General features: G+C 43.1%; 1 protein-coding gene across 1 annotated transcript; it reads left to right on the forward strand.

Annotated features, from left to right (window-relative positions):
- Window positions 1-228: 228 nt before the first annotated feature.
- slc8a4a (solute carrier family 8 member 4a) lies at window positions 229-15740 on the forward strand (the record flags this gene model as incomplete). The annotated part of the gene is made up of 7 exons (XM_083987179.1): window positions 229-1572; window positions 1716-2233; window positions 9690-9796; window positions 9907-10025; window positions 11272-11371; window positions 12417-12689; window positions 15361-15740. The coding sequence occupies 7 exons, from the start codon at window positions 229-231 to the stop codon at window positions 15738-15740; spliced, it is 2841 nt and encodes a 946-aa protein (XP_083843305.1).
- Window positions 15741-21991: the final 6251 nt, after the last annotated feature.

Consider the following 21991-nt stretch of genomic DNA (forward strand, 5'->3'; position numbering starts at 1 on the left):
ATATTTTTGGCTTTCCAAATCCGGCCTTAACCAAGCCTTTGGATCCCACATCATTTGCATACAAAAGAGCATGACTGAGCGGACTGTTGTGATGTTAACCCTTTCCTGGTGGAGTTATATGAAGAGATGAGCTGATTTCTTTTTCCTCTGTCTTTCATAGCTTTCGTAAAGGCCTTTGCATGTGAGATGGATTGAATATCAGAAGACCCCAAGCCTCATCAGCTCACCATGTTACTGCACAAGCGTATCCTGAACTGGTCTCCGCCTGCCACCCCATGTATGTTACTGTCTCTTTTGCTGGTTCTGCTCCCGGGGGTCACACATTTATCGCAGGGCAGCGCCAGCCATGAAGATACAGACAACGGCTCAGCCTCGAACTGCTCGAGTGGCGACAACTGCTCCGAAGGCGTGGTGCTGCCGATGTGGAACCCACAAAACCCTGCGGTGGGCGACAAGGTGGCACGGGCCATTGTTTACTTCGCAGCCCTTATATACATGTTCCTGGGCATGTCCATCATCGCGGACCGCTTCATGTCTTCTATCGAGGTCATCACCTCTCAGGAAAAGGAGATCACCATCAAGAAGCCCAATGGTGAAACCACAACGACTACCGTGCGCATCTGGAATGAGACGGTGTCCAACCTGACCCTGATGGCTCTGGGCTCGTCAGCACCAGAGATCCTACTGTCCGTCATCGAGGTGGTCGGACACAATTTTGAGTCTGGATCTCTGGGTCCAAGCACCATCGTGGGCAGCGCTGCTTTCAACATGTTCATCATCATCGCTATCTGTGTCTACGTGGTGCCAGAGAACGAAGTGCGCAAGATAAAGCACCTGCGAGTGTTCTTCGTCACTGCTGCCTGGAGCGTGTTCGCCTACATCTGGCTGTATCTCATCCTGTCGGTGTTCTCCCCCGGACAGGTCGACATATGGGAGGCCGTCCTCACCTTCCTCTTCTTTCCTCTCTGCGTCCTGCAAGCCTGGATCGCAGACCGCCGCCTCCTCTTCTACAAGTATGTCAACAAGCGTTATCGTGCAGACAAGACCCGTGGCATTATCATTGAGTCGGAAGGAGATGCCATGTTCACTAAAATGGACTTGGAGATGGACGGCCAGGGAGTGAACTCCCACACTCATCCCAAAGAAGCTCTAGATGGGATGCTGGAGGGTGTGGAGGAAGGTGGAGGGAGCGCAGAGCAAGATCAAGAAGAGGAGGCCCGTCGGGATATGGCCCGCACACTGAAAGATTTGAAGCAGAGGCATCCGGAGAAGGACATGGAGCAGCTGATCGAGATGGCCAACTACCAAGTGCTAGTCCAGCAGCAGAAGAGTCGGGCCTTCTACCGCATCCAAGCCACTCGCATGATGATCGGAGCAGGAAACATCCTGAAGAAGCACGCCGCTGACCAGGCCAGGAAGGTGGTGAGCTGTCATGAGGCCAGCGGGCAAGAAGAAGATCCCAACACCATTTACCTACAGTTTGAAGCCTCTCACTACCAGTGCTTTGAGAATTGCGGCTCACTGAAGCTGTCAGTGACCCGGCACGGAGGAGAGAGCGGCTGCACTGTGAAGGTAAGAGGCAAAGTAATGACAGTAATATTGCAAATGCTCAAGGTCAATTTAAAATCAACTAAAATATTAATAATTCAGCATTTTATTTCAACCCCAGTCACTGAATCTTTAATAAACTTTCTCCCTCTCTCTGTGTCACACAGGTGGACTATCGCACAGAGGACGCGACTGCCAACGCAGGCTCTGACTACGAGTTTGCTGAGGGCACTTTGGTCTTCAAGCCCGGTGAGACGACGAAAGAATTCACAGTCGGCGTTATCGATGATGACATTTTTGAAGAGGATGAGCACTTCTACGTGCGCCTCAGTAACCCACGCATCGTGCACCGAGCTGAGGTCTCCGTCCTGGAGCCCAGCTCCATCACCTCCAGTAACAGCACGGTCGGCCTCTCCGCCCACGTTCCTCCCAAAGCAGCCCTGGGCACCGCTCACACCGCCACGGTCACCATCTACGACGACGACCACGCTGGCATTTTCACGTTTGAGAGTAACTCCATGAGGGTCAACGAGAGCGTCGGCAACATGCAGGTGAAGGTTCACCGGACGTCCGGGGCGAGGGGGAAGGTGGCGATCCCCTACCACACCGTCGAGGGCACCGCCAAGGCTGGGGAGGACTACGACGACGTGTCTGGGAAGCTGGAGTTTCAGAACGATGAGACCATGTGAGTTGCATTTCTTCCTTCTCTTTTTGATGTGATGTCATGTTGTTGCCTCTAATAACTTGTTCAAACATCACAGCCCACACGTTGGTTTGTTAAACAGTCCTGCTAGATTACTGTAGGTTGTCTATTCACCCCATAAGGATAAAAAGACTATTTTAATGAGTCACAGATACGTTGACTCTGACAAGTTGAGATCTTACAGAGGGACGATGTGGGAGGATAAGAGGATATAATTGTGAGGCAGATAATGAAACATTGTGGCTGATGTGAAAGAGGAGGAACAAGGAGAAGGAGAAGAAGCACAGAGGCAGCTTTCTATGAATGGACGCAGAATTAACAGGCAGAGCTTTGGTATTTCTGTGGACGTTATATGGGAGTTCATTGTGTTGCAGAGCAATAAAAAAAAACTCCAGTGCATGAAACAAAGGGAATATGTGAGAGTGACAGAGCAGAGGAAGGGAAAATCAGTCTAGCGACTTCCACAGAAACAAGGAGGGGATGAGGGTTGAGCAGCTACTGAAACAGGTGCCTGTGTGATAATTTTAACAATAAGGTTCATGGAGGCAGCAGCAGAGCAGCTGATAAAAAGAGCCGAGAGGTAAGGTGAAAGTATGATGTTTTTCCAGCTCTTCTCTTCAGCGCTGTGTGGAACGGTTGGATGAATGATGAGCAGGCTACACTTGTTGTGGTCGGGATTTTTTAAATTTTTTTATATGATGAGATGAGAAAGAACCTGGCAATTATCCACAGCTGTGATTTTTTTTCTCCCCCTTCCTTTCTTAAAAAAGAAAATGCCCCCAACCACATCAAGCTCATCACAAAATGATGAACAGCACACACACGGAAGGACAAAACAAAAGGAATAAAAATGTGTCAGATGAATCCGTCTGCATGAAGAGGATTTCAGGGCTGGTGTGTAGGTGTATTGTGTAGGTCGGCAGAGTGGGAGGAGAGGCAGGTGAATACATGGTGTCAAAGAGAATGCACATCTTCCTATTTGTCCCTTTTTTCTCACATTGCAGGTGAGATCTGAATATATTTATCTATTTTCATCAGGTTTTTTCATGCACATTTATCCGTGCATTTGCTCGCTTTTTTTGCAAGTTCGCCTGTGTGTGTTTTTAAGGGTGTGTGCATGCATGTGTGTGTGTGTGTGTCTCTGCGCTGAATCCACTTTAAACCCACATCAAACCCACATCAAACAAACTGTCGTTCCAAAGGGGTACTAAAAGGAGCTTCTCGAGTTTCCACTGCAATTAAAGAGAGTGAAGAGGGGTTAAATGAGTCCCACAAGTTCTCAACACAGCACAAAAAAGCTACAGAAGGTGCCGTTAATGAGACAATGGTGTACAACAGTGTGAGATGAGAGGTGGGCAGCTTGTATCCGCACTCAAATGGAGACCGAGCGTTAGATAAAATCCTCACCTACTCAGCCAAGACTCTATCCATCAGACTATAGCAAGCTGTCGGCGGCACAAGCATCTGCACACTTTATGTGATCTGCACCACATGCTGTCCCTGACAGTTGCCATTCAGCAGGAGACCAAGGAGCGTGGAGAGCAAGGATCCAGCGGAGCAGGACAGCTTCCCAAAAGAATCTGATGAAAATAAACGCAACAGGAAATGCCAAAAGCTGTGCTGAGCCGTTTCTTGGAAAAGCAAGTAAAGGGCTTGAAGGGGAATGCAGGAGTAGGTCACCCTGATCGTAGGTGGGAAGGTTCGACTCAGACCTTGAGTCAGAGTCGCCAGCTCCAGCTGTGTCAAGTCACAGCAGCTCACTTATCTTTTAAGGCGGCTGAATCTTGAACACCTGCTCGCTGAAGATTAAAGACAGACATTTTACTGTTGGAGAGAGGCAGCATTCGTCTCTATTTGCAACATAAAGATATTTATCAAACCCAGTGCTGAGCCATTGAGCCAAAGTTCCCCAGCTGAACGCATTTAAAGTGCCGAAGTCTCCCAACAAGATTATATTTTGTTCCTACTTTATGCTTCTCAGATGCTGGAGTCAGACTGAATTTTTCATGAGGTTGTTTAATTTGGAGCACTCAGTCTATCCTGTGAGAAGATGCAGGTGAAACCCCCCTCTGCATCGTCATCTCAAAGCATTTCGGCTTTTGCGGGTGCAAATTTATGTCTGTGCTCCTTGTTGTTCAGCAGGCTGCCAAAGTTCATCCCTCAAACAGAGCTGGCTTTTCTTACCCAAGTGTTTCCCCTGAGCGTCCAGGACAAAGAGCTGACACTCAGCAGCAGGCCTGCGGGCAGAGCTGTGTCTTCCTCTTCTATGTGTTTGTTACAGTGTCTCTGGCTATGTGTGTCCTTATGTGCGTCTGTACATCTGCCAGTCCCGGGTGATGTTTGAGCGAAAGAGGGGGGAGGCCAAGATTTTAAGCTTTTGACACAGAGCCAAGAAGAACGGTTTAAGATGTAGGCGTATAGTTTAATAATAATTTACCATCTAAATTCTGCACTGCAGTAAATAGATTATGATGTACAGACACAAACCTCTGAGCCAAAATAAACAGCCTGACACAGAGAACCTTTTACATTCTGTGTGTATGGATTAGAGGAAGATCTGCACAGACCCTTTGATGCGTATATGTGTAGCTTCCTTCTGCATCTCCTTTTACGCTTCAAAATGTGTGGCACTATATACTAGTTGAGGCAGAAGTGGATAACGGGGGCAGTTACATAAGTCAAGATGAAAGAGATGTGAGGAGATCACTTCTGAAAAGAGAAATCAATACCCCCGATATTCTTTATTTCGCATGCTTAATGTTGTCAGGATCGACAACTTCCTCCTGACAAACATGGATGAAAGAGGAGCAGCAGCCAGAGCCATGGACGGATAACGTCATCACACTCGTGGTGGTGGTTTTAAAAAAAAACCTTTACTTCCTCTGTAGACGCATCGGGGCAGAAGAGAAGGTTCGCTCCAGCTAAGCAGCACTGATACGAGGCTTTCACTTCGAAACAATCAATCTTTCATTTTATGCTCTCAGCAGTTCGTCACAGCTAATTGATATAATTAGGCTACACTTTTTAGCCTGGCTAGACATGGCTGAAAGGGTGGCAGTTCCTGTCGGTCGCCCACTTTGATCCACAGTGACTATAAAACAACCCTTGCGTGGTTTGACATGTTGTACAGACTTTTCATGGTCCCCAAAGCATAAACATGAATGACTTTTCAGGTTTTTTTTTATTTGACTCAAGCCTGTGTGACGTACTAACATTTCAGTTCAGTGTATCACATGCAGGCGAGTTGGATCAGCATGTTTCCAGTTTAGAAAAGTAGCCCAGGGGAACTGACACTGAAGCAGAGCGATGTTCTGCTGTGGACGGGGTCAACACGAAGATGTGTTTTAGCAACTTAGGAAAAATCTGTTTATATTTTCACCACTTCATCTTGCCATCAAAATGTACTTTCACTTTGGAACAGTTTGTGAACCGCTGAGTTACTGTTTCCCTATATGCACACAAGTCAGGCTAAAGAAAATGTAGCTCCAAGGTAAAGGGCTCTCTACCACAAATAACCTGAACTATCAATTTAAAAGATCCTCTGACTTTTCTTCTTGAACCTCAAGTAGATCAAACTTTTTATTTTTCGTCTGAAATATCTGAACACTTCTTATAAAGACATTCTTGGTTCCCCAGAGATCAATCCTAAAGACTTGGATGCTTTCCTCACTTTCTCTCTAAAGCCACAGTGAGGTTTGCTTTGTGCTTTTGTGTGAAATATCCTAACAACAGTTGATTAGATTGATATTACTGTACCTCCACCTGTAATGACTTTAGTGGTCCCTAAACTCTTCATTTACAGTAAGGCCTTCATGAGGCCCCAAATGAAAAGTCAAAGACATTTTCCTCTGCTGTTGTGTAACTATCAAATTTTACTAGCATGTTAAATGAAAATGCTAAGATAGATAGATATCATTATTAAAGGGATAGTTCCTCATTTTGGCAATTCGCCTATATCGTCATAACCTCTTTTAGTCATAGAGGTAGGTTCGCATTTGCCTCAAAAACAACTAACGTCTCGTAATGTTACATGATTATTTCATAGCGTGGCGAATGTGCAGGTCACAACTTCTCCACCAGAGTGTTTTGGAGTTGTTGGATTGTGTATTTGATGAGTTGTGTAAGTGGTGGTAAATCATCATCTGCATTGTCACTGTGTACATGTTAGTGTGCTGCTGCTTTAGCTTTTAGCCCAAAGCTCTTCTCTGTAAGTACAGTAAGTACAGGCTCTTGGAGAATCACTGTGGTATTGAGTTTCTTCCCATTTCACTCGAGTCTTCCTGTGCTCATTAGCTCCAGTATCATAAAGCAGCCTGTATCTGTATGCTGCGACACAGATAATGTAAGTTATCAGATGCAGGATCATATATCGTTATCAACGTCTTCATGGTTTTGTTTCCATATAAATGTCATGTGCCTAATAACCTAGTACAAAACAGTGCAGATGAAATAATGTTTGTATTTTATCTGCTGCAAATATGAGACACATATTTCTTCATATTCAGCCAGACTGCAGTCTCTCTGGAGCTGGTGGAGATTCAGTATCTTGCTCAAGGACACTTCAGCATGGCAGATAGGTGCTGACACACTAGTTTGATCCATGGTTCTCAAAGTGCATGGCAGTGCCCCCTTCAGTTTTGAGCATTTGACATACTGCCATGCATACTGTATATAGGCATTCACTCATTCTCCCTGCTGGCTTCATTTTTTTTGTCAGGGTCTCAGGAGGACTGGAGCCTTTCCCAGCATGCAGAGGGTAGCAAAAAGGAGATACTCTCCCCGGGTGAATACATAGAGGCATAAAATCACTCTCACTCTGCCTGGAGGCATTTTGGAGTCTCCAGTTCTCATGATTTTCTCTATACGTCTTCTGACCGTGGGAGGAGACTAGAGCATCCTTAGCAAACCAACCCAAAAATGTGGAGGAGAGGGAAACTCCAAATAAAAAAAGGCGTGGAGCTACTTTAACAGCTGCCTGCTCCCCCTCTTTCACTGCAGTCTCAGTCACACAGCCCCACCCACCACCCCAGGACCCCAGCGCATGATGTTCTCGGGTTAATCCAAGTTAATCCAGCTAATTAATTTACAATTGAAGCATACACACATTCAATACTCTCAGAAAATGTGAGGTGCCCTCAATAGCTTTATTAGCACTTGTGAAAAGAGGCAGCAAGACTTTTTTCTAAAGTCTGCAGGATCATCGACACATGCATCGGAGACTTTACTGTAACTGCTTCAGGTAGAACAGAGATTAGTCTCCGGAGCTCCGGCGGTACAGCTGTCGCCTCCTCGTGTATGTGACAAGATACAATAGCAGGATATGTTACCCAGTATGACTTCTCAGAAATTGCCCCAGCAATAGAGAGATGGGCCAATACGTAGTGAAATGCGATATGTAGTTGAGTCGGGGCTTTACACAGTCAGGCTGTGTCTGTTGCAATGAGCTGCAGAGATTGGGAGCTCAGAAAGCAAAAACCTAATTCTGAAAGTGAGCGTTACAACCCCACATGCAGGCAGTCAGTCACTGAGACGACAACTACAACCGCTTATTTACAGTGAAATTTAAAAGGATACTGCGATATTTTGAAAAATGTGTTTGTTACTTTCTAGTTCGGGCTTTATATTTAGTGTAAAGGCATCACAGTGGTACGGATATTCTTGTCTAAACCTCTACAAGACTGCAATATTACCAAACAGTCCCTTTAACTATAGCTTATGGTTTTGGCTGCTAAATTGGCCATCTGTTACTGTGAGATAAGATCACAAAATAAATCAATGGGACATGATTACATGAGTACTGTTACTTTTTAGGTATGTTAATCTGTTTACTACACCACCCATTAGCCATCAGGACTGGGACATGTGCTGACATACTGTATTTTATGTTGCGGAATAAAATAAGAAAGTGTCCTGAGCTTGTGTGTTTACCTTTATGTCAGTTCTTTAACTAATTTCTAGGTTTTCTGACTCATTTCCTCACTCTATTGGACATTGATGTGAGATTACAAACCCTGCAGGCCTGTGACTTGTCCAAAATGTAAGATTTTTTATTGTGTCCACATGTTCAGATATCTTCATATTAACAGAAAGAGAACTTGATTATAACTGAACCAGAGTTGCTCAGTTGTTGTTTCTACTTCGTTTTGTGTTTTGATTGATTTGACTTTTGTGTTTTTGTGTTACCTCTTGACTTTAATGAGTGCAAATCAGCACTAGACTCTGGCAGAGGTTTAAATCACCAGCTAATCAGTGCAGTCTCTAAACTAAACCCTCCTCCCTGCTGCTGTTTGACAGCCCCTTGTGTAGTTTGTATTTCAGTCAGAGGTCTCTAAAATGTAATTGTCCGGTCCAGGGCTGTAACATGTTGCTCATCTTGAAAACGCTGCAAGAGAACAAACTCTATCTCCCCCAAGTGTGATGTAACATTAAAATGGCCGCTGCATGAACACGGTCCATAGCAACTGAACAGTCATATTTTATTTTAAGGCCTCTCCATGATGCTTCAAAGCAAACTCACCTTCTAACAGCACATATAGCACATGAAAAAAAGGCAGCTTGTGTAAAAGATGAAGTCTTTTGTTTCCGTTGTGAGGACTCCAGGCTGAGCTACGTTTCCCCCTCGCTCCCACTGGCATGACTCTCTGACATTTGACAGCCGGTGACGTATCATTCATGTTTAAAATAAACTTCTTCTTCTTCTTCTGCAAGCAAAAGCTGTTCCTGCGTGTTGTCGAATCCTGAGTGAATATGTGTAGACAGAAATAGACAGCCACCCACATATCATTAGGGAGATGGAGGGAGAAGGGCGAGAAAGACTCAGTGTGACAGTGTAAGAGAACGAAGCGGGCTGAGGAAAACGTGTCGGGCACAGATTGACATCACAGCCTCACATGTGTTTGTCAGGTTCAGAGGTGGCTTTAGATGGATGGCCAGTGGTTAATTTCTACAGACAACATGATAAAAATATTTAAATTGTTCATGATTTATAAGTTGAAGTGTGTGGGAGGGGTGTGGGCTACTTCGTTCTCTACTACTCTAATAGGATTAATGGTGTAGAAGGAGTTCGCCCTCTTGTGGGATGCTGGGAAAAAATAATACATTTCCATATTTCATATAGTACATAATGTTCTACAGCACAGTTTGTTAATTTTCTTAAAATCTTGAGCTGCCATCTTCTTATCTAACAGCTCTGGTTCATGATTCATTGTGTAGGCAGTCTACCTCTTGGCTACACCGGTTTATTCGAGTGTGCACAAAAGCACGGGCTTATCATTACAAACTGCATCGAGTGGTTGCCTGGGATCTATTTGTGATTGGATTTAGGTAACAAAGGCTCACAACAGGTTAACACACGTGCTCCCTGATTAAAGCTAATTAATGAATTCATCTCTCTTTGGCTCCATCCCTCTCTTGTTTCTCGTAATCTGCGTTTTTATAGGAAGGTGTTGAACGTGAAGATCATTGACGACGAGGAGTACGAGAAGAACAAGACATTCACGATTGTGTTGGAGGAGCCCATCCTGCTGGAGGTGGGACAGAGGCATGGTGAGTTAAAGGTGCAGCTGCATCCTGCAGCAGCAGCAGCAGTGTGGTCCTATAAACCTGTTGCCTGAGGAACTGGATGGATTATGGTTTGTGCTGTTTCTCTGCCACAGGAGACACCAACGATAATAAGACAGTGGTGGGGCCTGAGGACGTGTCGAAGATGGGCTGTCCCTGTCTGGGAGAGCACACTAAGCTGGAGGTGGTCATTGAGGAGTCTTATGAATTCAAGGTAACTCAAACACCTCAAAACCTCATTCAGCTTCGCACACTGAGCTTCTCTCAGCCCTCACATTACCTTTACCTAGTCTCTTTTTAGCAGCATTTTGTTGGTACTCAATACTTAAACAACCTTTCTTTAAACTTTATTTTCCGAGTGCACATAAACAAGCCAAAAAAACACGGCATCAACAAGTGTCCCGTCTTAATTATGAATCAGCACACTCTTCGTCCTGACCCCCAAAGACGATTTAAACTCGCTCAATTTGTTCACGGTTGACGGAGACAAAATAAAACATCAATATATCTCATTAAATGCATCAGTATCTGTTATTTCATGTTATGCCGGGTATGGCTGTCGGAGATTAATAATTAATGTAACAAGAAATGGTTGATAAATTATTACTTAGCTGCATGCAACTGATGGCTCCACCAGTGAGGTTATTAACTTGTCATGTTATCCAGCCTGCACAGACAAATAAATCAAGAAAATTGTGTCATATAATTGTATCTAAACACTTTTCGTTTTAACACTAATTGTTATAAAGTTGGGGGAAACGTTCAACACCGCAAATATGTGCAGGAAAAACTGAGCTTCATATGTGTTTGTGTTTGTTGGAGTGCACCTTTCAAAATCAAATTTAAATGTTTCATATTATACGGGGTTAGTGTGTTTTTGTTGTTTTTATTTGAAGTGAACGTCTGAGGGTGATGGCTGATTTGTTGTGACATCACAAAGTCCTGACGGCTGATTTAAAGGCTCAGTTTCTGCATACAGGCCGTGTGTATTTCACTGTGCACTGAGGCTTTGACACTTTCACAGTATTAATAATATACAGTACACCCTAGATCGGCTTTATAAGCAAAGAAAAGACACAGAAATCTCCCTTTATACAATATGGGACCTTAAAGCTGCGATATGATATTACTGTTACTCAGGGCTTAAGTATCATGTGCTGATACCCGTGGGTCTATTCTCAGTGCTGCTGGTGTAAAGCAGCTTTAGCCTGGCAAAGTGCCTTTTTCCTGAGGGACAGTGGGGTTTTGTGCTTCTGCATCTGTTCTGGTGACTCACTATGCACCACAGAGGGAGAAGAAGAGATTAATTCCACCTTAATTCACCACATCAGTGTCTCTTGTTTCATATAGCAGTATAGTTAATGTTGACGTCTCCTATACCTGTGAGCAGAAACACGTCCTGAACTCTGTCCTGTTGTATTTTGCCCGCCCCGTCGTACCCGCGTGGGTCTCTCCTGCAGAGCACCGTGGACAAGCTGATCAAGAAGACGAACCTGGCTCTGGTGGTGGGGAGCAGCAGCTGGAGGGAGCAGTTTGTCAGCGCTGTCACCGTCAGCGCAGGTGAGTCGCAGCGTCCTCAAGCCTCATCTGCTCCACCGGGGCCTGTGGAGGACTGAGCCTGCGGGCCGGATGTGAATGCACTAGCCCACCTGCTGCTTCTCAACAGCCTCTCTTTTGTTTTGGTTTGGTTTATTTTTTATTTTGTGCATATTTCTGTGTGTTTTTCGGGTACTTCTATAATAAAATCCCCAATGCTCCAGTTTGACATTGGCTGCATTAAAAAAGAAAAAGAAAAAAAAAGCCCAATTTAGCATAATGAATGAAAGAGCTTAGAAAAACAAAGCCTGTTTTAGTACATTTTGGCAGTTCTCTGCTTGTTTGCTGCCTCCTTTTAATCCTCACAGGTTATTAAAAATGCATGACATGGTGAATTCCTCATGTGGTGCACTGTAAAAACTAAACCGGCCGGCTCTGCCTGAACAATTAATGGCTCTGAAGAATTTATGTCAATGTACTGCATGTGGTATGGTGAACCCTTTTTATTTTGCCCCTTCGAAAGCCATTCATGTGGCTTTGTGAACCTTTTAGGTCTGCACTAGTGCACAAAGCATTTGGGCTAAAAGCTGACTTACCAGAGACATATCATTGTGTTAATATGTTCTCTTCCCTTCTTTTCTCTCTTTCTCTCTCTCTCTCTGGTTGAGGTCACTCAGATTTGCATAAAGAGAGTGTGTACATAAATAGAAAGAACACTTCCCGCTTATGTGTATGTCTCAATCACCGAGTCATAGCTATATTTACAGATTTAATGTAGTGATTTGAAAAGGTTACCTCCCACACATTCGTCAGATTGATTTGCTGTGGCGGCGTTAGTATATTCTTGGCTGGATTTTGCCGTCAGAGACGTTATCCAAGTTTGATTCAAGCATGACACTCAATCTCATTAGCATTTCAACAACTTTTTTTTTCTTATGATATAACGTCTTTTGAACGAGATGTGACAAAATCGATGGTTTGAATCAGATTTGTATAGCGCAGTCTTCTTCAAGCAGCCATTCTCCACATGTGTTTTGCAGGCCATGCATCTCTTCTCTGTCTTTGCCAGGTGATGATGACGAGGAGGAGAGCGGGGAGGAGCGCTTGCCGTCGTGCTTCGACTACATCATGCACTTCCTGACGGTTTTCTGGAAGGTCCTCTTCGCCTTTGTCCCTCCCACTGAGTACTGGAACGGCTGGGCCTGCTTCTTTGTGTCCATTTCGCTCATTGGCGCTCTCACGGCCGTGACCGGGGACTTGGCCTCTCATTTTGGCTGCACCATCGGCCTCAAAGACTCGGTCACCGCTGTGGTGTTCGTGGCCCTCGGCACCTCAGTTCCAGGTGTGTGGGCGTGTGTGTGTGTGTGTGTGTGTGCGCTGTCTGTCAGCTCTGACATTAAACTTGTCCCGGGTTTTCCTCGAGGGGTTGCCCCGTGCGGGAGAAGCAGCTGTTTGAGGAGACATGTTTAACCTCTGCCTCCTCCTGAGCTGTCAGAGGAGCGCTCTCCAGAGAAGCATTAACAAGCTGTAAACAAAGGAAAACACTGTTTCACTTGTTATTCTCTCCATGGTGCCTAATTGTATTCCCATTTCACTGTGTCCTAAACACTGCCACACAGAGGCACAAATGAGCCTATGAAAATCAGGTTTTGACAGTTTTAGCTCAGTGAGCCACAAATACTCTCTCTCCTTCACGCTGACGGACTAGTTATACCGAGAGCTGAACAAAATAAATAAGAAGGTGTAATAATCACAGCATTAGAGTAACCTCAGGTAGTGGTTGTTGTAGATATTGATGTCTTTTGAGTTTTAGAGATAGATTTGCTTTGACTGTAATCTACTAATGCAAAAAAAATTGGGGCTTTAAATAATATGTCTATGGAAGATTTTAGCTCGCCATGTAGAAGCTGTTCACAGGTGAATAGTGTGTAGGGTGTTATAGGAAAACCTAGACACTTTCTAATTAGGTACTCTTTGTCTGTATTTATTACTCATATTAGGAAATCCTCCAATAATTTTCTTAGAGGGGACATATTATGAAAATATTTACTTTTCGAGGGCTCTTTAACATATATTTGGGTGTTTGTCTTGCCTTCTGGCCCCCAAAATGTGAAAATTGACCAAAAAAAATCTGTAATGTGTGGGCTCCCTAGGTTGAAATCCACGTGGTTTTACGAGCTGTTCCCTCAGTTGTCTTCCAGTGATGTAACTAGTTTTCCAATTTGCATAATCCCACCCCTACCTGGGACCGGTAGAAGGGGCGGGGCAAGCAGTGGTTCATTTGCATTTAAAGGGACAGGCACTGAAACCAGCCGTTCTGAACAGGGCTGTTTAGAGAGTATGAAAAGAGAGCTGGGATGTTTGACCCTTGGGGTATTTTGACCAAAGCATGTCACAGACATGTCTTTAAGACTCCTGGGAACTATTTTAATTTGTGGAGAGGGGGCATAATATGTCTCCTTTAATGTGAAACTTTCCAGCTGACGTGTCTTTAAAATTCCCGTACTCCTCCAAACAGCTCGTCTACTGGCTCTGTGACAAAGGTGAAGAGGTTTGCACACCAGCTGCTCCTATGCTCACAAATTAACATGGGATTAATGGAGGGATTTTTTTTCCACAACCTTTGTCTTAGACTGACGACCTGTCCACGCCCAGTGTCAGCTACGATTGCCTCTGAGACCCTGTGAGGACAAGCAGTTTGTCTAATAGATGGATTTATTTCACAACCTGGTGTGCACGATTGTAGAATTTAAAATCCTCATTGATTGCGGGCACCATCCTCCGAGGAGGAAATAATTCATTGATGAATATGATCAGTCAGAGACCCATTGAACTGGAAGCTGTGACTTCTCGATTCAATGGCTCTCCAATCTCTACTTCAAAAGAACCCCAGGACTATGACCGACTTTAAATAATGAGAGACCTTTGGCTTTTGGAAATCTTCCACAGGCGTTGTGCGTCTCCAGGGTGACGAATACCGCCCGTGTCTCTTAGCGGATTTAGCTTTAGTGGAGTCATCCAGCAGATTTTCTGGTTTAGGCATCCTCGATTTCTTCATAGGCTTCTTTGCAGGCGGTCCTGAGCAGATTGTGTTATCTGTAAAACTCGCACATCCATCTTCCACCATGACCATAAAGGATGACACTAAGAGGATTCACACCTTAGCAATAATCACAGTACTTTTTTGGTATTACTTTTCCTATATGAGTAACACTCACATACCGAGACAGAGACATTCCCATTGTTGCAAAATGGAGGCATTAATAGTTTTCTTCAATTAGCCTGGCGTCTGGGGCGTAGATCTCTCTGACGTGTTAAAAGCAGGGCTGTTTGAGAAAGAAAGGATCCTTTGTCTCTGTTTTCTATCAGTTTAATAGTTTGATGATGTGAAGAGTAAGAAAGGGTCCATTTGGGGTCCATAACTCTGCATGTTCTTCTATAAACCTCTTTAGTGGCTTCTGGCGACAGGTGGTGATGATTATTATTACTTACCAATATAGACATGAAATTTAAAGAATACGATACAAGCCTTTAATTACTACTTATAAATAAACATAAAGGTTTATTTTAATTGACACCATTTGTGCCCCAGACAGAGTGACATTTTGATTTTCGGTTACCCTTTAATTTATAGGCCGTTAATTACATGATAATGTCAAGAAATAGCCCAGAAATAACAATTAATTGCATAGTAATGTCAAGAAATAGCCTAGAAATAACGGTCAATTTTATAGTAATGTCATGTTTTTTCATAAAGGCAAAAGATTGCACATGCTTTTCATGCTTTGAAATTTTTGGGAAAGGCCAGAATCAATCGTTATGTCTTGGCTATATTTCTCGACATTACTATGAAATTGACCGGTTATTTCTTGGCTATTTCTGGACAATATCACGTAATTAACGGCCTGTAAATTAGAGGGTTACCTGTTTTTCTTTGCACACCAGCATTTCCCATCAACAGCTCACCTGTGCAAACTCTTTACGCTCAATTCACATTTCTCTTTCTTCCATAGATACGTTTGCTAGTAAAGTGGCTGCCATCCAGGACCAGTATGCGGACGCCTCCATCGGGAACGTGACGGGCAGCAACGCGGTGAACGTGTTCCTGGGCATCGGGGTGGCGTGGACCATCGCGTCCGTTTACTGGCACACCAAAGGCAAGGTGTTCAAGGTGAACCCGGGCTCCCTGGCCTTCTCCGTCACCCTCTTCACCATCATGGCGCTCTTTTGCGTGATGGTGCTGCTCTACCGCCGGCGTCAAAGCGTATCGGGCGGAGAGCTCGGGGGCCCACGGACAGCCAAGCTCCTCACCTTCTTCCTCTTCCTCTCCATCTGGTTATTCTACATCCTGCTGTCCTCTTTGGAGGCGTACTGCCACGTGCCTGGCTTCTGAGACAGGGGGGAAACACACAGACACGACTCCTCTCCTTGTTTTTACAGTCTACTGAACGTGTTTTCTCTCTGTTTTTGTCTATTTTCACAAAAGTTTCTAACTATTTGTATCATTAGTTATTATTGATATCGCACAATATCTGATTGACTTTGAATCTTTTGGACTTTGGAACTTTGCTACCATCCACTAATGCTGTGAGGGATAGCTTTAGCCACTGAAATTCAACCCCCTCTCAACCTTTCCTCCCTTTTTTCTTTTTTTTTTAAGCATTATACCCCCACAGGACATTATTATCTAATCATTACGATCAGCATCAAACCTTCCGTCACGTGACATGTAAAACTTCTGGCGTCATGTCCTCTCTCTGTGGACAATTACTTGAGTTTCTAAGTGTTAAGAAAGCACAAGAGTTGAGATGAAATTTGAGGGATGTTTAAGAAAAACCTAAAAGCTGGTGCATGGGATGACATTTATACTTGACATTTACATAAAGAGAAAGATGTTGCTGAAGCTGAAATGCCCTGTAAAGCATAGCGGTGTGTTGATATTTATTACTCAATCTATACATTAATTATTCATTGTGTATCATGTATAAGATGAACATCGTGCGTGGGGGTTTTGTGAAAGAGTACGTGTGTTTATTTTTGCACGTTATCAGAGTTTCTTGGTAATCTACTTTAAAGTACTGTACGTGATATTTTGACATGGCTGTTGATGTGTTGATGTATTCCTGTACATGTGTATATCACAGCTGTATCATAACCTTTTCACTGCCTGGTGCCCTTTCCCACAAAGCTCAGCTCAGTCAGTGTCACGTTTTTTCGACATAGCCAGGGTTTACAAATGCCTTTTTTAAGTCAACCTGGAGCAGAGTGGCTGCTTTAAACTGTATTATGATGCATACATTCTTTAAGCACATTTATAATTTTTGCGTGTGTGTGTGCGTGTACATGTGTGTGTGTGTGTGTGTGTGCGTGCCCCTCTGCTCTCCAGCACAACTGGTCGAAAGGCATGGCACTATCTCGTCTTTGACTCCACAAATGGTTAAGGTGCAGTCTGAGTACGGACACGGAAAGGACACCAGTTTTCTTATCTGTCATGCTGACACTGTGAACATTTTCCAGCAACATAACTTTTAGAAGAAGCACAGCAGAGGGTAAAGGGCCACTTTTCAAATCACTATCGAAAGAGTGAGGCCCTTATCACAGCACAATCACCTAACAGGTCCATCGTTTGACATGAAAAATGTGCTAAAAGAGACGACATGTACAGTATCTCCTGAGAGTGTCTCCTTGTGTCGCACAGCAGTTGATATTAAAGTTTGTTTTTTTATTTAACCTAGAATCTGTAGAGCCATATTTATTGTAACAGTATTACAGTAGAGGTATTTATATGATCAGTTTTAGTTTTATTGATATGCACGTTTAATGTATAAAAAAAGTGGAATTAAATGTTGCTGATTTATGATGTAGTAAGATGTCTCGTTGTCTTAATTCCCACTGTCAAGAGACAGAGATATTATTCTCATATAATGGGTGATGTTGATACAAGCACCGAAGCATTCACTTCAAATGACTCACACACTCACTCATGACTTATTTAGATTTAGGATCTATCAGAATGATAACTTTTACAAAACCAGCTGGGGTGTTGAAAGGGGAGAAAAGCACCTCAGAAGATAAAACAGGATTTTCTGACAAGTTAATGCAACCCACTGCAACAACTCAGATTCTTCACCTCAGTAAAAAGTACATCGGTGTAAAAATACATCTTAGTATGTGGCAGCTTCATTCTGCAGAATAACAGCCTACAGATGCATCAGTTTATATAAAAGGAGAATTCCTTTGTTATTTACATTGTACTACAGTACAGTGGTTTAATTGGCCTACTTCCCACCGCAGGTTAAAAATAAATCTCATAATAATGCTCAGTGGTATTTGTTTCTAGCACATTTAGTAAATTAGACGATAAAAAAAACGAGACACTCACACATTAATCATCAAACACATGCAGAGATGACTGTGGGAGTGGGGCAGCTGGACACCACATCTCAATCACATGACCATCTAATTACATAATGTACAATAACAATGTCGTATCACTGTAGTATTTTCCACTGAAGCTGTGAGACGTGAGGCCCAGGACACTGAGTCACTGTGATTTTCTCAGCTGAGCTACTATCATCAGAACCACAGGGAAGGGAAAGAAGAAACAGATCTCTGACCTGGCTGATTTAAACACTGAAGGTTCGGGTTTTATCATAAAACTGAATGTTTATCTTGATGATCAGCGGCAGAGCTGAATAACAGCAGAGCTAAATTAATGAATAACACTGTGCTCTTGCTGTATCTAAAATCTTAGATGGACATAGACGACAATGGCCATTTTCAACATGGTGTACGACAGTTGAACAAATTACAGAATATAAGAGAGAAAGCAGGTTTTCGAGTTATATAAATTGTTTAATCACTTTCCCTGCTGGAAGTGTCTTGATGATTGTTCCTCTTTTATTGCAAACCATAAAAATGTACTAATTCTAGATGCACTGGCGAGGAAATGAACACGCACTGCAGCAAAGGATTTCTTTTTTTTTTTCTTACAGGCAAACTGTCACTTTTATGAATTTCTGGAGCGTATAGGGACTACTTTGTAGTCTCCTCAAAAACCAAAAAGTGTGGATTTTCATTTTATGGATTCTTTGAGAGTTGAAAGAGGACTTCCTAACTCTGGCAGGGTTTGCTGTAAAGGTCACTCCTGCTGTGGAAGATGAAGGTCTGAGAACCATGTTGAATAAAGAAAAGTGAAAGAAACAGAAGATGCTGCTGCCTTTTTTTATTCTTTTTCCTGAGGCTGGATTAAATTCTTGGTGGAGCCCCTACTGCGGTGATTTTATCATTCCCTCAGACAGACACCTGAAACCCAAGATGAAAGGGTCAGGTGAATAAATGATTAGTTTATTGATGGAAAAACAATTTTGAAAACTAATTGGTCTTTTTATTTTTTAAGTAAATCAAATGTCAAATATGAATATTTGCTATTTTTCAGTTTTTTTCTTGTTTTTGACTGCTGCATAGATAGAAAGATCAATTTGAATGTGTTGATTTTTTACCTAATTATCAGACGGTGGGAGTGAAATAATTGTTGGTTGCAGTCTTGAATGATATAATCTTATCTGATGTTTTCACTTCAAATAGTAGATGAAATTTGATGAATCACATCTTTACAGAACAGAGCTCACGATAAACGAAAACAATTTTATCCCGCTACACGACCTCTAGGCGACAAGATGGCAGATTAGCTGATGTAGTTCACGTTTTCAGTGGTACAGATTTCTGACAGATTTGCAGTTAATCAAATTATGTAGACACAAATAATATGTAAGAGTAAATCTGGCTTTTGGGGCCCCAGGGAGTCTGTGGCCCCTGGGCAATCGCCTGATTGGTAATCCGGCCTTGGCCCAGTTTCGACGAAAATAACTGAAACAATGTCAAGCTCATAACAGAAACATTGCAGTGAGTACTGTACAGACATTTAGCCTGAGGAGGATTATTTTTAATGTATATTTGTATTTAATAAGTGTATTCTAAAATGAAATAACTGAAATAGTAAAGCACAATCTCCATTCAAAAAAACTGATTGTAAAAACTGGATATCCTACACCATTGTTATATTTTTAACAGTTCCTTTGTGAAACCATTCACTGCATTAAGGCTTACAGACAGTGGATTATTATTTGTCATCCATATTTCCTGGCAGTTTGCTGTGCTGAGTGGGAGAAGAGCCATGGACTTGATATGCATACACATGCTGGGGCTGGATGGGCACTGTGCTTGCTATGCATGCTGGGATATGCTGCAGCCCCATGTGAAGAATTAAGCAGGTAGAGAGGATGGCTAATGAAGAACTGGTGGACTGCCTCTTTATTTTCCATCACCATCAAATAACACAGATCAGCACAGGCGTCATGTGCTCTGGCGGTGTGTTCAGCGCACTCCACTCCAAACACAAATCACGTCTGTTCTTGAAAAGTTTCTGCCGAGGCAGCTCCACGGTGCAGCTCTCAGGCCCAGAGTCCCAGCACGCTGCTGCATATGAAGGAGCGGAGAGTAATTAGTTAGATTCAGACCCACACAGCTACAGCTGCGCTTATTAACTCACCTCTGCACCGCTCCATCAGCCACTCTGCCACCCCCTCCCCTGCAGCTGAGCACAAAGCAAACCCCACCACCACCACAATTGCATAATATTTAATTGAGCTCATACTTTCTCTTTTCCTTCAGGGTCAGTTACAGAGCAGCCCGTTTGACAGTTTTCTGGTTTTATGCTTTAAGTCTGGTTAAAGCTGCACTATTAAATATTTTGATAACAGAGTTAAATGACTGTGTTTATTGTGGTGCTTGACCTGAAAGACAATTTTCGCCCCCAACTCTGCACGTCCTCTCAGCTTTTTAAGTGTCATTTAGCTTCACTGTTTTGGTTCACTCCCACCCGCGCTCATCTGTGGGGGTTTTTCCTGCAGTGGTAGGCAGCTGCTTTCAGTGAATAAGCTCTGATTAACCCAACGAACGCTACCTGCAGTAACTGAATGACAGGCAGAATTAGCAAATAGCTGGTGAATATAAGAGCATCCTCATAATCTCCTCTATGAGTTTCTGAGGTGAATATTGGACGTCCATTCACCAGGTGGCCGGATACACGACTCAAAGTGATACTAATGATGCTAATTTGTTTGCTGGATATGTGAATAGGCAGCTTCTTTTTGCTCACAAGTTCAACACCAACAGGAAGAGGGTGATGTCAGAGTTATGGCTTGTTCATTGCCCCCTACTGGACAAAGAAATCTGACACTCCACAATTAAGTTAAGGCAAATGAAACAAGGTTGTAGATAAGACAAATTATTCATCCAAAATCAGTCAATGTGGAGTCAATTTGCTCACATGAGCTGTAACTTTCACCTCCGGGTGCTAGATGAATGAGCAGATAATGAGTTAAGCTCTCAAACAGATACAAAGTGGTTTGAGGAGAAAAGTTAAATTAAGCACTGTCCCTCTCCTCCTGCTGCTCAGAAATGAAAAAATAATATGAACCACTCACTTACTGATGACCTCCATCATGCAAAACAATAGTACAAGATCAAATTTCAATCCTCTCAGTGACAGAAAACTGATGATTAAGGCAAATTCAAACATTAAGGACACTTATTATACCTTAAAGCCGCCACTACAATGTTTCACTTTGCACTTTTCAACTCCGACTCATTTACAGTGCAGGTGTCAAATGTGCGATTTACACATCATTACGTTACAACGTGCAGCAGCAGGTGTAAGCGAATCCCTATACTCACAGGAACGTGATCTGCAGCCAGGTCTGAACTGCAGGAGGGTGGGGACAACAAGCGCACCACAACGTGTCACGAGAAAGAAGTATAGTGTTTGTAGTGGCAAATATTAACAGGTTGAGGTGTGATTCTTCTCATTTCACACACATTTCAGAGGTTATGTTGGAAACACAGCTCTGATAAAGCTACAATAGGAGATACTGGCTAATGATCGGTCTGCAAAGGTGTGGGTGTAGGGGTTAGCGTGGGGCGGACCAGCTTGAGAGACCCTGCGCCAGGGCTTTTCTCCAACATTGCAAATAGCCACAGGCCGTCATTATGTTGGTTGGTTAACACAGTGATTGTGCCACATTGCTGTCTGGCAACAGCTTTTGATGTCTTTGTCAGACCTGTTAATGTGTTATGTCTCAGTGTTTATTGTCTCTTCTGCTTGCTGCATTTCTCAGCAGTGACGGCGAACATCCGTTAAACTGGAGTTCTCCATTTTACCTCATGATTTCACACAACGAGGAGATGATTTCTGGTCAGCATGACGTCCGCATAACGGCCTCTCATCTCCGCTGCTTACGAAGAGGGAAGTGAGGGAAGACAACATGACGTGTGTGTGAGTGTGAGTGTGTGAGTGTGAGTGTACACGTTACAATACTGAACAGCATGAATGTGACTGAGCTGATTTAAACTGTATGTTTTTAGAAATAACATATGTGGATGGATTTTTATCAATAAAATCATATAACATACTAATCTCTCCCTGAAAAAAGAAAACATACAAAAAGTACCAATTATTCAAAAGATACAAGTTAACACAAACCTGCAATGTATTTTTTATAATACATATTAAATATGTATTATATATAATGCATAAGATAATACTGCATTTAGTGGGGAACAGATAACTGTGGTTGATGTCTT

The sequence above is a fragment of the Trachurus trachurus genome (genome assembly GCF_905171665.1).
Source record: "Trachurus trachurus genome assembly, chromosome: 14".
NCBI lineage: Eukaryota > Metazoa > Chordata > Actinopteri > Carangiformes > Carangidae > Trachurus > Trachurus trachurus.